At 34.4% G+C, this 13,503-nt stretch overlaps 1 protein-coding gene across 2 annotated transcripts in view; it reads left to right on the top strand.

Moving 5' to 3' along the window:
* Window positions 1-9,251, top strand: part of COG6 (component of oligomeric golgi complex 6) — an 85,357-nt gene extending 76,106 nt beyond the window's left edge. For both annotated transcript variants that reach the window (XM_034665089.1, XM_034665090.1), the window contains exon 19: window positions 7,467-9,251. In XM_034665089.1, coding sequence (XP_034520980.1) covers window positions 7,467-7,614 — 148 coding nt within the window. In that variant the 3' untranslated portion in view covers window positions 7,615-9,251. The remainder of the gene's footprint in view (window positions 1-7,466) is intronic.
* The last annotated feature ends 4,252 nt before the right edge of the window (window positions 9,252-13,503 follow it).

Below are 13,503 nucleotides of genomic sequence, written 5' to 3' on the forward strand. Positions count from 1 at the left end.
GATACTTTAAAAGGATGGTAACAGGTATACTGTGCAAATTACTAATCATAATAAAGCTGAGGTAGCTATATTAATATCAGAAAAATTAGACTGCAGGACAGATACCAAAGATAAGGAGGGACATTTTACAATAATAATAGAATCAGTTTATGAAGAACATATAATTATCTTAAATATGTGCAACTAATAGCAGAGCTTCAAAAAACAAGCAGTATAAGCTCAAAGAATTGAGGAAGAATAGATACACTGACAATTAAAAGTAGATATTTCAGCACTGCTATCTTAGTAGTTGACAGAAAAAGTAGACAAAAATCTAGTATGGTGTAGAAAACCGAACAATGCCACTAATCAGCTCAACCTCTAACAGAGAGATACAGAATACCACACACAACTGTAGAAGGGAACATTCTTTTCCTGTGCATATGAAACATTCACCAAGCTAATCTAAGAATGAGCAAAAAAGAACTGAAAAAATATAATCCATTAGTGAATATTCCCATCTATGAGCATGGTATGCTTATTTATTCAGATCTTTTAGAATTTTCAATAAAGTTTTGTAATTTCCTCATGTAATCTTCTCTATATATTAACAGGTTTATTCTTAGGAAATAATTCTGTGACTGTGATAAGATCTTTTATTTTCCATTACCTGTTCTAATTAGATAATGCTGGTATATAAGAAACATACTAAATTTTGTATGATAATTTTGAATCTGGCCAAGCAACTAAACTCTATTTTAGTTCTATTAGCTTATCAGTTGTTTAGTTTTGGGTAAAGACATCTAAGAACAATGAGTTTCATTAATTTTTTCAGTATTTATAACGAAATTCATTACATTGGTTAAGAGCTCCAAGGTAAATAGTAGATGTAATAGTGAATGTGCATATCTTATTTTGAACTTTAATGAAAATGTTTCTGATATTTCATCATTAAGTGTGATGTTTGCTGTAGATTTTCAGTGTTCCAACATAGTCACATAGTATTCTTCTCAAACTGGTTATGTGATATAGTTAAACCAATAAATTCAGTATAACTTCAATCAAAATTCCCATGGAGGGGCACCCGGGTGGCTCAGTCATTAAGTGGCTGCCTTAGGCTCAGGGAGTGATCCTGGCTGTTCTGGGATTGAGCCCCGCATTGGGCTCCCTGCTGGGAGCCTGCTTCTTCCTCTCCCACCCCCCCCCCCCCCCCCCCCCCCCCCCCCCCCCCGCTTGTGTTTCCTCTCTTGCTGTCTCTCTCTCTGTCAAATAAATAAATAAAATCTTAAAAAAAAAAATTCCCATGGAACCACTTCATTAAATGTTTATCTAGAAAAAAGTATGTGAGAGGAAACTAGTTATTTTTGAACATCTTCACAGTTACCACTGTGGTCCAAGGGAGTGTCATCTGTACCTGTACTATCACGTTAGTTTCTGAACTATTCTGTTTTCACCCTTGCCCCACCCCAACCCCTACAATGTAAAATCTGAATACCTCAACAAGATTGATCCATTAACTTCACTTAATCCTCCCAGTGAGTCCATGATTTACGATTTCCTCTTTACAGAAGAGGACATTGCTTAGAAAGGTTAAGTAATTGAACCAAGGGCAAGCAATTAGTAAGAAGCAGAGCCAAGATTTGAATCCAGTATTTCTGATTCCAAAACCTATTCTGTTTAACACTGGACTGAACTGTATCTTTATTAGTCCTTTCTATGTTGAGATTATATTACTTTATTATTTTTAAAGGAAGCTGAAAAACGTTTGCATGATAGGTAACACTTACATGAGATTTGTGGGCATGGTGTCACATAAAATATGCTTTTTTAAAAAAGATTTTATTTTTTAAAATAATCTCTACACCCAGTGTGTGGCTTGAACTCAGAATCCTAAGACCAAGAGTTGCATGGTCTTCCGATGAGCCAACCAGGTGCCCCTAAGATATACTTTAATTTTACAGTGAGTGACAGGAAACTGACCTGGGATGAAAATTGACTTGACCCATTGTGACGTCTTTGATGTTTGTATTATGTTAAAAGAAAAATTCTTTAACCCATGTATTGTTTATAAATATATTATCATCTTTTCTTTTTAGTTTTTCAGGCTTAAACTGTTAATGACTTCTCTCCTGTGATGCATTTTACTGCACTCTTAACTGTGGTTCTGTAATAAAGCTCAATTTTAGTGATCACAGAGCCTGAATGTTGAAATAAGCTATTTTTAGAGTTGCTGGGTTTATGGTAATGATGAAAGTTGTGTCATGTTGTTATGGCAACCAAAATCCTAAAGTACTGATGAATGACAAGCTCACTGATTGTAGAAGTAAGCAGTTCATTTCTTATCACAGCTAAATGCTTTAAATAATTATTTAAAATGTTTTGTGAACATGTTTTAAAATGGACGATATCTCCATTTAGTTATATATTAGTCTTTATTAGTATTTTTGAGATTTATAATACTAAATTTTTAGGACATTGCGATGTTTATAACTGGACAAATTCATTTCTTAATGCCTGGTGTTCTGATACATAAGAAAAGTACTGCCCTTCTGTACTATTTTATAACATCCTCATCTTCTCCTCTTTCAATTTCTTTTTTCTTTTTTCCAGTAGTTGATTAACTACATGACTGTTATCCTTGATACATGATACACTGGTATAGCAAACTACTTTCTAAAAGTAAGAAAGACTTTCTGAAACTTGGAAATACGGCACATCAGGTTTGGGAGAGCAGTGTATCCTTTCTGTGTCACACTGAAGCGTTGTTAACAGGCCCTTCAGGATTTATTTAATTATTTGGGGGGATGTTTCATAGTTCGATGCTCTCCTTATTGTTGATTAAAGGCCCCATGCTTCCTCATGTCCTGTGTATTTTTTTGCTTCACGGGACATTAACCCGTTCTGTGTCTAACCTGTTTTATTTTAACCTTCCTTTCCAAATGCCTGTAAATGACCAGTTCCTCAAAACATTCTGTGAACTGGCTTTACCATCTTAATAGTTTCCTCATGAAGAAGTTATTAAATTTTTGACATTCTTTCATTCTTTATTTTTATGAGTCATGTTTTATTTTTTGAAAGTTCTGTTTGCACTATGAGGATTATTAAACTGTCGAAAGGCCAATAGAGCACCACCTAATAAATGACTACCAATGAGATTTTCATGGTAGTAAAGAGACCAAGAAAGTTAATGATCTAACTTTATAGATATCATAGCTTACATTCAAATTTTTTTCCCTTTCAACTGCCCTTTTTGCATATTCTTTGGTCATGTGAAAAGCAGGACCTATCTTTAGATTTTAACCAACAGAAATAATTCTAAGCAGTGTCTACAGTAGCCAAACTATGGAAAGAGCCCAGATGTCCATCAGCAGTTGAATGGATAAAGAAGATGTGATACACGCGCGTGCCTGGATGCACGTGCACACATGCACGCGCCGGGATATTACTCAGCCAGCAAAAAAAAAAAATGAAATTTTACATTTGCAACAATGTGGATAGAACTAGAGGGTATTATGCTATAAACAAAATAAGTCAATCAGAGAAAGACAATTATCGTATGATTTCACTCATATGTGGAATTTAAGAAACAAAACAGGGTCATAGGGGAAGGGAGGGAAAAATAAAATACGACGAAATCAGAGAGGGAGACAAACCATAAGAGACTTTTAAGTCTAGGAAACAAACTGAGGGTTGCTGGAGGGGAGATGGGTAAGGGGATGGGGTAACAGGGTGATGGGCGTTGAGGGCACATGACACAATGAGCACTGGGTGTTATATACAACTGATGAATCACTGAACTCTACCTCTGAAACTAATAATACACTACATGTTAATTAATTGAATTCAAATTAAAAAAAAAAATTCTGAAAGTACTCTCCATCCACCAGCTGTGGACTCAGCTGTGATTGATCAGAATACAGTGTGTAGGTGTGAGGTGGCTGCCCATGCTGGCACCAGTGCTCTGCATACACCACTAAAAAACAATATTGCTTTTTTTCCTATCTGTACACGAGTTGATCAGTGGATAAGCCCATTCCAGGTTTTCAAAAGCACATGACTGACATGATTTGTTGGTGAGTTTGTATTTAGTTAGAGAATACCTGAAACTTCCCTTTTGAACATTGATTATTTGTCACCATAATGATTCATTATTATTTGAGACTCTGTATTTCTTAAATGATGTTAGTTAATAATTTGGTCCAAGACACCAGGCAGGCAGACAGACAGATATACAGATACATGCATATACTTATTAAGATAAAAGATACATACTAATTGCATAGTAATTAACACTATAAATAAAAAGGAGGGGATAGTAAAATGGCAAGAAAGTAAAACTTTTAACACCTCAGATTTGTATATAAAAGTAAAAATATTTACATACAAATAACTGATATGCTTATTATAAATCATTATTTAAGGAATCCAATTCCCCAGAATAACATGCATGTATGTTTATATATGTGTATGTATACATGTGATGTATGCATATGTATGTATGTATGTGTATAAATAGATAGGCATGTAGAGGGTTTTTTTTTTTAAATAGCAGATCATTAAAATGCCCTTAATCCAATGGAATAATTTAAGAGCTAAAAGTACCCTATAAATATTATCAAGCTCAATATTTTGCCTTATTGTAGTGAATTAGTTCTAGAAAGGCTGAATTACTTGTTCAAGACAGAGTAATAGTGGCAGAGCTCCAACTAGAGTCAAGGTCTTCTGACAGTAATGTCCATCACTGTACCATTTGATCTCTACTATACATCGTTCATTAGAAAAAAAATATTGAATGTGAGTGTGTGGACCTATACCTGGCTTTGGTAGTGGTAGTGAACTCTTATATTTGTTCAGAAATGTGGAAGATCATTATCAGTCACAGTTCTTGCGCTTTACAGTTTGGATTTGACTCAGATTCACTTTGGAGAATCTCTCTTCCCATTGCCTTTCTCCCCTGGTTGGCTTTAGCAGCTAGCTGACAGGCCAGGAGGAACAGTTCTTTCTCCTTTCTTTATTCACCCCACTACATGAAAGACGACTTTTCTCCATGAGCTTTGGTATCTTTTATCTTGTTCTGCACAGCCGTGTTCATTTTATAATCCCTTCCCTATCTTGGTAGCTTCCTAAACTGAGGAACAGAATGAGAAACCCTGTACTATCGAACACCAACTTTGAAAGTAAATTATGAACTCTTATTCATATTATTGGCTTGATTTTATTTATTTATGTCTTAGCAGTATTGCTTTGTTCTGGTTTTCTCCATTGCAGATTTATAATGACTTTTCTGATGCATTGTGAGTTGTAGACATTTGTAAGCTAGTTTAGCTTACAAACAGAAGCTTGCCCTGGGTTACAACTAAACTCCAATAAATTTAAAATTTTTCATCATTTGGACTTGGGAATAAAATTTAAAATTTATTCAGATTTTTCAGCAATTCATTCTACATTTACCAGTTACTCTGGATTTTTAAAAATTATATTTAATATATGGTACAATTACCATATTCTGATTTTAAACTTCTTGTGAGAGGGAATAGCCTTGTCTGTCTGTATTCTTTATGTAGTATAAGTAACACACTATGTTCAGATGGAGTATAGATTTTAGAGTATGAGGTATAAGTAATGGATGCTTTATACACCCCCCCAAAATCAATCTGTCTTACTGCTTTGAGTAAAGAATGAAAAACACTATGTCTAAAATTCATAATTTGACTTGTTGCAAAATGGACATCAAATGTGTATTTAACAGATTTTTAAAATATCAGTTTATAGTATTTTTCACCAATTTCATGTATGGAAAATAATTTTGCATCGTACTGATGCATTTATTATTGTGTTCAGTTAATTATAGGAATGATCACTAATAGATCAAAAATATCTCGAAGGATCATCTGGTTAAGTAGATTTCCAAACCAGTTTCTACCATCCTCCCTTCCAGTGAAAAGGTAGTATAGCTAGTAGCATTACTCCACTCTGCTCAGAGAATTTCCTCAGTGTAACTTCCTTCTACCCACTCTCATTTTGAAAGCTTTAGTAGTTTGGGGAAATGTCAAGTCGTTTCACCTCACCAAGAGTTTGAGACCCCATCAGAACAGGGTGCTGATGATCATAGGTCATTAGTGTACTTCCCTCCTCATTCCATCCAATTAACTTTCTTCTTTCTTAGACCACAGATACATGTTTCTACAGATTGTCTTCCAAGTATCATTTTGGTCATGGACATTCCAAAATGGAATGATTACTTCTAGCTCTGAGGATCAGGGAATGAGAGAGTACATTTTTACTGAGAATTAAGGGCATTTGAGGGTGAGAGAGAGAGAAAAGCACCCTGGGCAAATGAAGGAATAGAGCAGAGGAATTCAGGTGAACAAGAGCAGGACAGAATAATCAGGAGTTATGTCAGACCTCAGGATTAGCGTTGTGATATGGAAGGTATTATAAAGGATTCTAAACGACAGGACGAGGGATTTTGACTTCTCAGAAATTGGAGAAACTCCTTGAAGGAAGGCCCTGGGTGAGGGAGAGACAAGATAATAGGTATGCTTTAGAAAGATTAATCTAACAGCAGTGCTTATAATAGATTGAAGGTGGAAGAGACTAGAATGGGGGAAGACCAGATGGGAGCTTTTTTCTGTACTCCATATAAGAGTTCGTTAGGGTCTGAACTGAGGTGATGCAACATGGTTATGCCACTGACGGAAATAAACGACAAAAAAGTAGGTTTGGGAGTGAAGCTTGAAAGACACATTTAAATTTAGTTGTAAAAATCAGAAAAGATAGTGTTTTTATCTCTAGGCATAGTGACACATGAATAGAAGTAGCTGAGGATGACAAGAAGTAAATGTCATGGGAACATGGAGGCAGTTAATGGAGACATTATGAACCCAATGCTATTTTTTCTAGCCAGATCTTTAAAATTTTGCTTCAGTTCATTTGAAACTTTTTATTCTTTTATGTGCATATATAGAAATGCTTTTTGTGGAAAATGCTGACTTGTTGGAGGCAAGTGTCACATTATTTTAACCTGGTAACATAAATAGATGAGAAATCTAAAATGCGATTACTAGTGTAGGAGCTATAGCTGAAAGGATGGTTTACTGTAAGTTATTCTGAGATTCAGAGTGTTGATAAATAGAATGATGATAAGCCTCTTTCTTTAACATTACTGTGTTGTCAGTCATGTTTGCAAAATCAGGACATTGATGGTAGGTCACAGTTTCTGTTTTTTGTCTAGTAATCCTAAAGGTACAACTGTGGACAAAACACAGCCCCTGCCCTTCTGCAACAATAAACAAATAATGAATATAAAAAGTATGTTTGATCCCCAAACCAAAGTAACTTGTGTAGTTGTACAATGATTTTTTTATAGTATGTATGTGGCAGTTATGAAAATGAAATGTATTGGTTCAAATATGAAGTTTCTTATAATTCTTAGTGAGTGTTTTATTTTCGGATTGTGAGTTCACATAATGTTTGTTTATCAACAGGGAGCAGATCATAAAGCAGTCTACAGAATTAGTCTGCAGAGCCTACGGTGAAGTGTACGCTGCTGTGATGAACCCAGTCAACGAATACAAAGATCCGGAGAGCATCCTCCACCGCTCGCCGCAGCAAGTGCAGACACTTCTCTCCTGATAATCTTATTTGAATGTGTTAGCAAAATAGTGCATCCCTAAAACTCTAAAGGTTTTCGTGTTCTTTAGTCTGCTAATCTTCACTTTGAGATTTGATGGTTACGATTTTTTTTTTGTATCATAACATTGTAGGTCCCAATAATTTCTTTTCTTTGATCACAGTAACACGGACATGAGTCATGTAATCTCGAGCTGAGTTAGTGCTGCTCTGTGTTTGCTCCTTATGTAGCGATGCTGAGCTCTCTGCGCGCCACCTCCCCAGTGCTGCAGTTTTCTAGAATATAAACATATGGGGGAAAGTCATATGAAAGGTTTGAGGGAGTTTTCTTTACAACATTTGTTCCGAATTAATCATACATAAAAAATTTGTCTCAACTTCAGAATTAGTACAAAGATGGGACATACCGTCTCCCTACCTAAAATGAAGTTGCTTTCTTATTATTCACGTGAGTAGACATATTTAAACTGAGGAGCAGAAATACACACTTAGCAAAAAGTGGGAAAAGAGAGAGAGAAAAATAATTAAAAATTAAAACAGGGTGGATTTCTCCCTGTGTAAGCCCCGGACTGAATTCAAGGTGAAGTTCAGCACTTTAAAAGGATTTTAGGTATGTAGGCACCCTGTGCTGCATGTAAGTCTGGTATTTAATGATAAATATTTTTTACATAGTATGAACTCTAAATCCAACCAACTACAGATTTTATCTGGTGTTCAAACCAAAGAAATAATGATCTACTCTCACACCAGAGGAAAAATACTGAGTAGCAATTGCTCACTGACAGTATCTGCCCCCCTGATGGCCCCTCACAAAGAATGATTTGGGTTCTGACTTTAGAACTTTATCTATGAGGAAGATTCAGAATCACTGTGTTTTTCCCAAAAAAAAAAAAAAAAAAAAAATCTCAGTGTGTTTGATGTGACTTTACTTTGTTGGTAAGATTTCAAGGATGATTCTTATTAGCAAAATATCTTAATTTCTGATAAAACTATAAAAAGAGGTGAGTCTCTAAATTATAAATGAGAAAACTGAGGCATAAGGAAAAAATGGACAAGGCTAAAATATTTTGCAAAGTAGTAAGATAAAATTAATATTATGTAACATATAATGTATAACGCATTATTATTTACAGAACATGGCCTATTCATGTATCTGAAATTTATAATTGTTTATAGTAATATGATTCTTTTGGAGTAAGAGCAGTTATTTATCACCTCTTTTGGTGTAAATCTGTGCTTTTAGTCTTTTCCTTCAATGAGTATGTGTGATATATATAAAAGATAGAAAATAAAGTATGATATAAATCAGCTTAAATTTTATATAATTTATTTCTACAATAAAAAAAGATTGCTGCCTTAGCATTAATGAATCCCTGTGTTTTCTAGAAAAAAAAAGTGTATTTGGCTTTTTACACATTTTCTCAAAATATTAAAGCTATTTCTAGAACAGTGATAATTGAAGTAAGTATATTTTTATACATCTCATCAATATGTTTTTAGAAAATGTACTAATAGAAAAGGAAGTACAATATAGGGCCAAATTGAGATAACCAGTGGAAGATTGATGAGCAGTATGTGTTATCACTATTCTCTTGAGTACTAAGTCAAAATAAAAGATTATAAGTGCTATGTCATGGACACAACACTTACATTTGCTATATCCTTCCTGGTTTGCGTTTTGAGCCGTTTTGATGTGGCGTAAGTATAACCTTAGAGAATACATGTTAGCCTTTTCTCAGAAAAAGGTATTTGCCTTGCAAAAACCTCTGGTTGAATTCTTCTGTTTCTTTCTTTGCACCTGACTTGGACAGATGAATGTTATCTGAGAAAAATCACATAAATGGACTGAATGACTTTTTAAATTCATGATCACAGTCTTCAAATGGCACTCAGTATTGCTTTGTAGTTCTACTCTGTCTCTTAGCCAACCTCACCTCTCCACTTTTCAAGATGACCTTTCCGTCCTTGCTCTCAGTTAATGACCCTTATAATTTATAGAGAAAATAGAATCTGTTAGATTAATCTCCCTTATTTTCCCACCTTCAAATACTGCACTCATCTTCTCCGTTTTTCCTGTAGAAATGGCAAAAATTATGTTAAAATTATAATTTGAAGTCATAATTTTACAAAAATTTTAAGTATCTTTTCTGGAGTTGAAAATTACATAATAACTGAGATTTAAAAATTCACTGTAGGAGTCCAACAGATTTGAACACTTAGTAAAAAGAATCTTCAGATTTGAAGTTAGGCCAATGGAGATTATCCAGTCTGAGGAACAGAAAGAAAAAAGGGAAAAAAAAGAAAAAAGAAAAAAAGTTGAAAGTGAACAGTGCCCCAGAGACCTGCGGGATATTATCAACAGTATTCACACAATGGGTGTTTCAGAAGGAAAAGAGTAGGGGAAGGGGGACCAAAAGAGTATTTGAAGAAATATTTGTAGGAAACTTTACAAGTTTATTGAGAAGCTTAATATACACATTTAAGAAGTTAACCAAGCCCACATGAAAATACACACTAAGACACATCCCAAATTATCAAAAGCCAAAGACTAAGAGAGGGACTTGAAAGCAGTGAGGAAGAGAACTCATCATGTACATGTGATTTATAATAAGGTTATCATGATTCTCATCAGAAACCATAGAGGCCAGAAAGCATTGGATGATACATTCAAGTATCTGGAAGAACAAAACTGTTAACTTAGAATTCTGTAGCCAGCAAAACTGCCTGTGAAAATACAGACAAAATTAAGACAGTGCAGGATAAACAAAAACTATCACACCTGCCTTAAAGGAATGTTAAAGCTAGTCCTTGTGGCTGAGGGGCACCTGGGTGGCTCAGTTGGTAGGCATCTGCCTTTGGCTCAGGTCATGATCCCAAGGTCCTGGGATGGAACCCTGAGTTGGGCTCCCTGCTTAAGTGGGAAGCCTCCTTCTCCCTCTCTTTCTGCTGCTCCCCCTGCTTATGCACTCTCTCTCTCTCTCTAATAAATAAATCTTCTAAAAAAAGAAGAAGTAGTCCTTGTGGCTGGCATGAAAGTATACTAGAGAGTCACTTGAATCGACAAAGAAATAAAGGATAGCAAGGAAATAGAGGACTCGGCAACACTGTAAACCAGCTAGACCTAATAGACATCTACGGAACACCACCCAACAGCAGGGTACACATTCTTCTCAAGTCCACATGCTGCATTCTCCAGGGCAGACCATATGTTAGGCCACAATTCAAGTCTCAGTAAATTTTAAAAGACTGAAATCATACAAAGTATCTTTTCCAACTACAATGGCACAAAATTAGAAACCAATAACAAAAGGAAAATAAATAAATATGGAAATTAAACAATATACTCTTAAATAACCAGTGGGTTAAAAAGGAAATAACAAAGGACATTAGAGAAAACTTTTGAGATGAATGAAAGTTTGGTGTAAAACAGCATACCAATACTACTGATACGCAACAAAAACAGTGCTCAGAAGAAAATTGATAGCCCACAGTAAAGAAATAAATTAACCCAACCTTACACCTTAAAAAAACTAGGAAAAAAAGCAAACTAAAAGCAAGAAGAAGGAAATAATAAAGATTATGGCAGACATAGAGAATATATACAATAGAAAAATAGTGTTGTCTCAATAAATGGGTGTGCTAGCCATTCTGTAATGCATGTAGAGATGCATTTGAATGTATGTGTAAAAAAGTTTGGAAAATTGTTTCTTGTATGGCATGTTCAGAAGAGTGTTACTTCTGAGATGTATGTGCTGATCATAATATAATGCATGCAGGCAAGGGTTTAAAGAAACATGTAAGACATTTCTAGGAGTGTTCCTTGTTCATCACATTGAGAAAAATGTTATTTCAGTTATTGGATGTGCTGACCAGTGTTGCATGTAAAGAAGGTTTTATAAACGTGTAAAAATATAAAAAAAATAAAGAATAGATAAGTTGATTTTTTGAAAAACCTAAAAAAAAATTGACCAACCTTTGGCTAGATTGATCAAGAAGAAAAAGTGAAGACTCAAATTATTAAAATCAGGTATAAAAGGTTGCTACTGACCTACAGAAATAAAACAAATAAAAAGGATAACAGAATACTACAAATTGTACATCAATAATTAGATAATACAGATGAAATGGACAAATACAGAAAAACACAAAACTGACTCAGAAGGAAGAGAAATTCTGAATAGACCTATAGCAAAGAGATTGATTCCTACTCAATTTGATAGAGTCAAAACAGTTCCAATTTTTAAAAAGCCCGTACCAAATGGCTTCACTGATGACTTCTAGCAAATGTTTAAAGAATTAACACTAATCCTTATCAAAGTCTTCCAAAAAATAAAACAGAGGGAACACATCCGAACTTGTTCTGTGAGGCCAGTATTTGTTACTGGTATAATTAAACCAGAAAAGGCAACATAAGAAAATCATAGTCCAATATCCCTTATGATTATGAATGCAAAATCCTCAACAAAATACTAACAAGAAAATCCAGCAACATATTAAAGGATTATATGCTAGGACTAAGTAAGTTTGTCCCAAGAATGCAAGACCAGTTTCACATATGAAAGTCAATCAGTGTACTACACTGATTAATATTAATCAGTATTAATAGAATAAATAACAAACATAATTACCTCAAAAGATGCAGGGAAAGCGTTTGATAGAACAAAAAGCACCCAACAAATTAGGAATAGAAGGGAATTTCCTTGAACTGATTAAGGACCGTTATGAAAAACTCACATCTAACTTTATACTGAAAACTTTCCCCCCTAAAATTATGAATAAGATAAGGTTGTACACTCTTGCCACTTCTATTCCACATTGTACTAGAAATTATACCCAAAGAACTTAGGTAAGACTAAATAAAAAACACTCAGATTGGAAAGGAAGAAGTAAAAGTATGTCCTTTTGAAGATGGTATAAGCATGTATATCTGTTACATATATCTATACATATGGTCATATATATATATATTAGAACTAATAAACAAGTATAGCAACATTGCAGTATGTAGACCAGTATGCAAAAATCTGTTGTATTGCTATACACTAGTAATGAACAATCTGAAAAAGTAGGAAAACAATTCCATTTACAGTAGCACCAAAAAGAATAAAATACTTAGGAACAGATTTAACCAAGGAAGTGAAATACTTTTCCACTGCAAACTACAAAACACGGTTGAAAGAAATTAAAGATGGTCTAAGTAGATGGAAAGACATTTCATGTTGATGGATGAAAGACTCAATATCATTAAGATGGCAGTATTCCCCAAAATTATCTGTACATTCAATGCAGTCCCTATCAAAATTTTATTTGCCTTTTATTTATTTATTTATTTTTTTGGTCCAGAAATAGACAAACTGATCCCAAAATTTATATGGACATATAGGAAACCATGAATAACCTAAACAGTCTTGAATCTTCCCAATGTCAAAACTTACTACCATTCCACAGTAATCAAAACATCCTTATGCCAGATACTGGCATAAGGATAGGCATCAATGGGATATCATTTAGAGTTCAGAAGTTACCTCATACATCTATTTTCAACTGATTTTTTACAAAGTTGCCAACACTGTCAATGGGGAAAGAACAATCTTTTTAGCAAATGGCACCAGAACAACTTGAAATCCACATGCAGAAAGATTGAAGTTGGGGGCGTCTGGCTGATTGTCAGTGAAGCGTGTGACTCTTGATCTCAGGGCTGTGGGGTTGAGCTACATGTTGGCTGCAGAAATTACTTAAAATCTTAAAAAAAAAGACTGAAGTTGGACCATATTCATGACATATATAAAAATTAACTCAAAATGGGTCAAAGATCTCAATGTAAAAGTTAAAAACTATAGAACTCTCAGGAAGAAACATAGGTGTAAATTTTTGTGACCTTGCATTAGACAA

This window comes from Ailuropoda melanoleuca, chromosome 7 (genome assembly GCF_002007445.2).
Source record: "Ailuropoda melanoleuca isolate Jingjing chromosome 7, ASM200744v2, whole genome shotgun sequence".
NCBI classification, from domain to species: domain Eukaryota; kingdom Metazoa; phylum Chordata; class Mammalia; order Carnivora; family Ursidae; genus Ailuropoda; species Ailuropoda melanoleuca.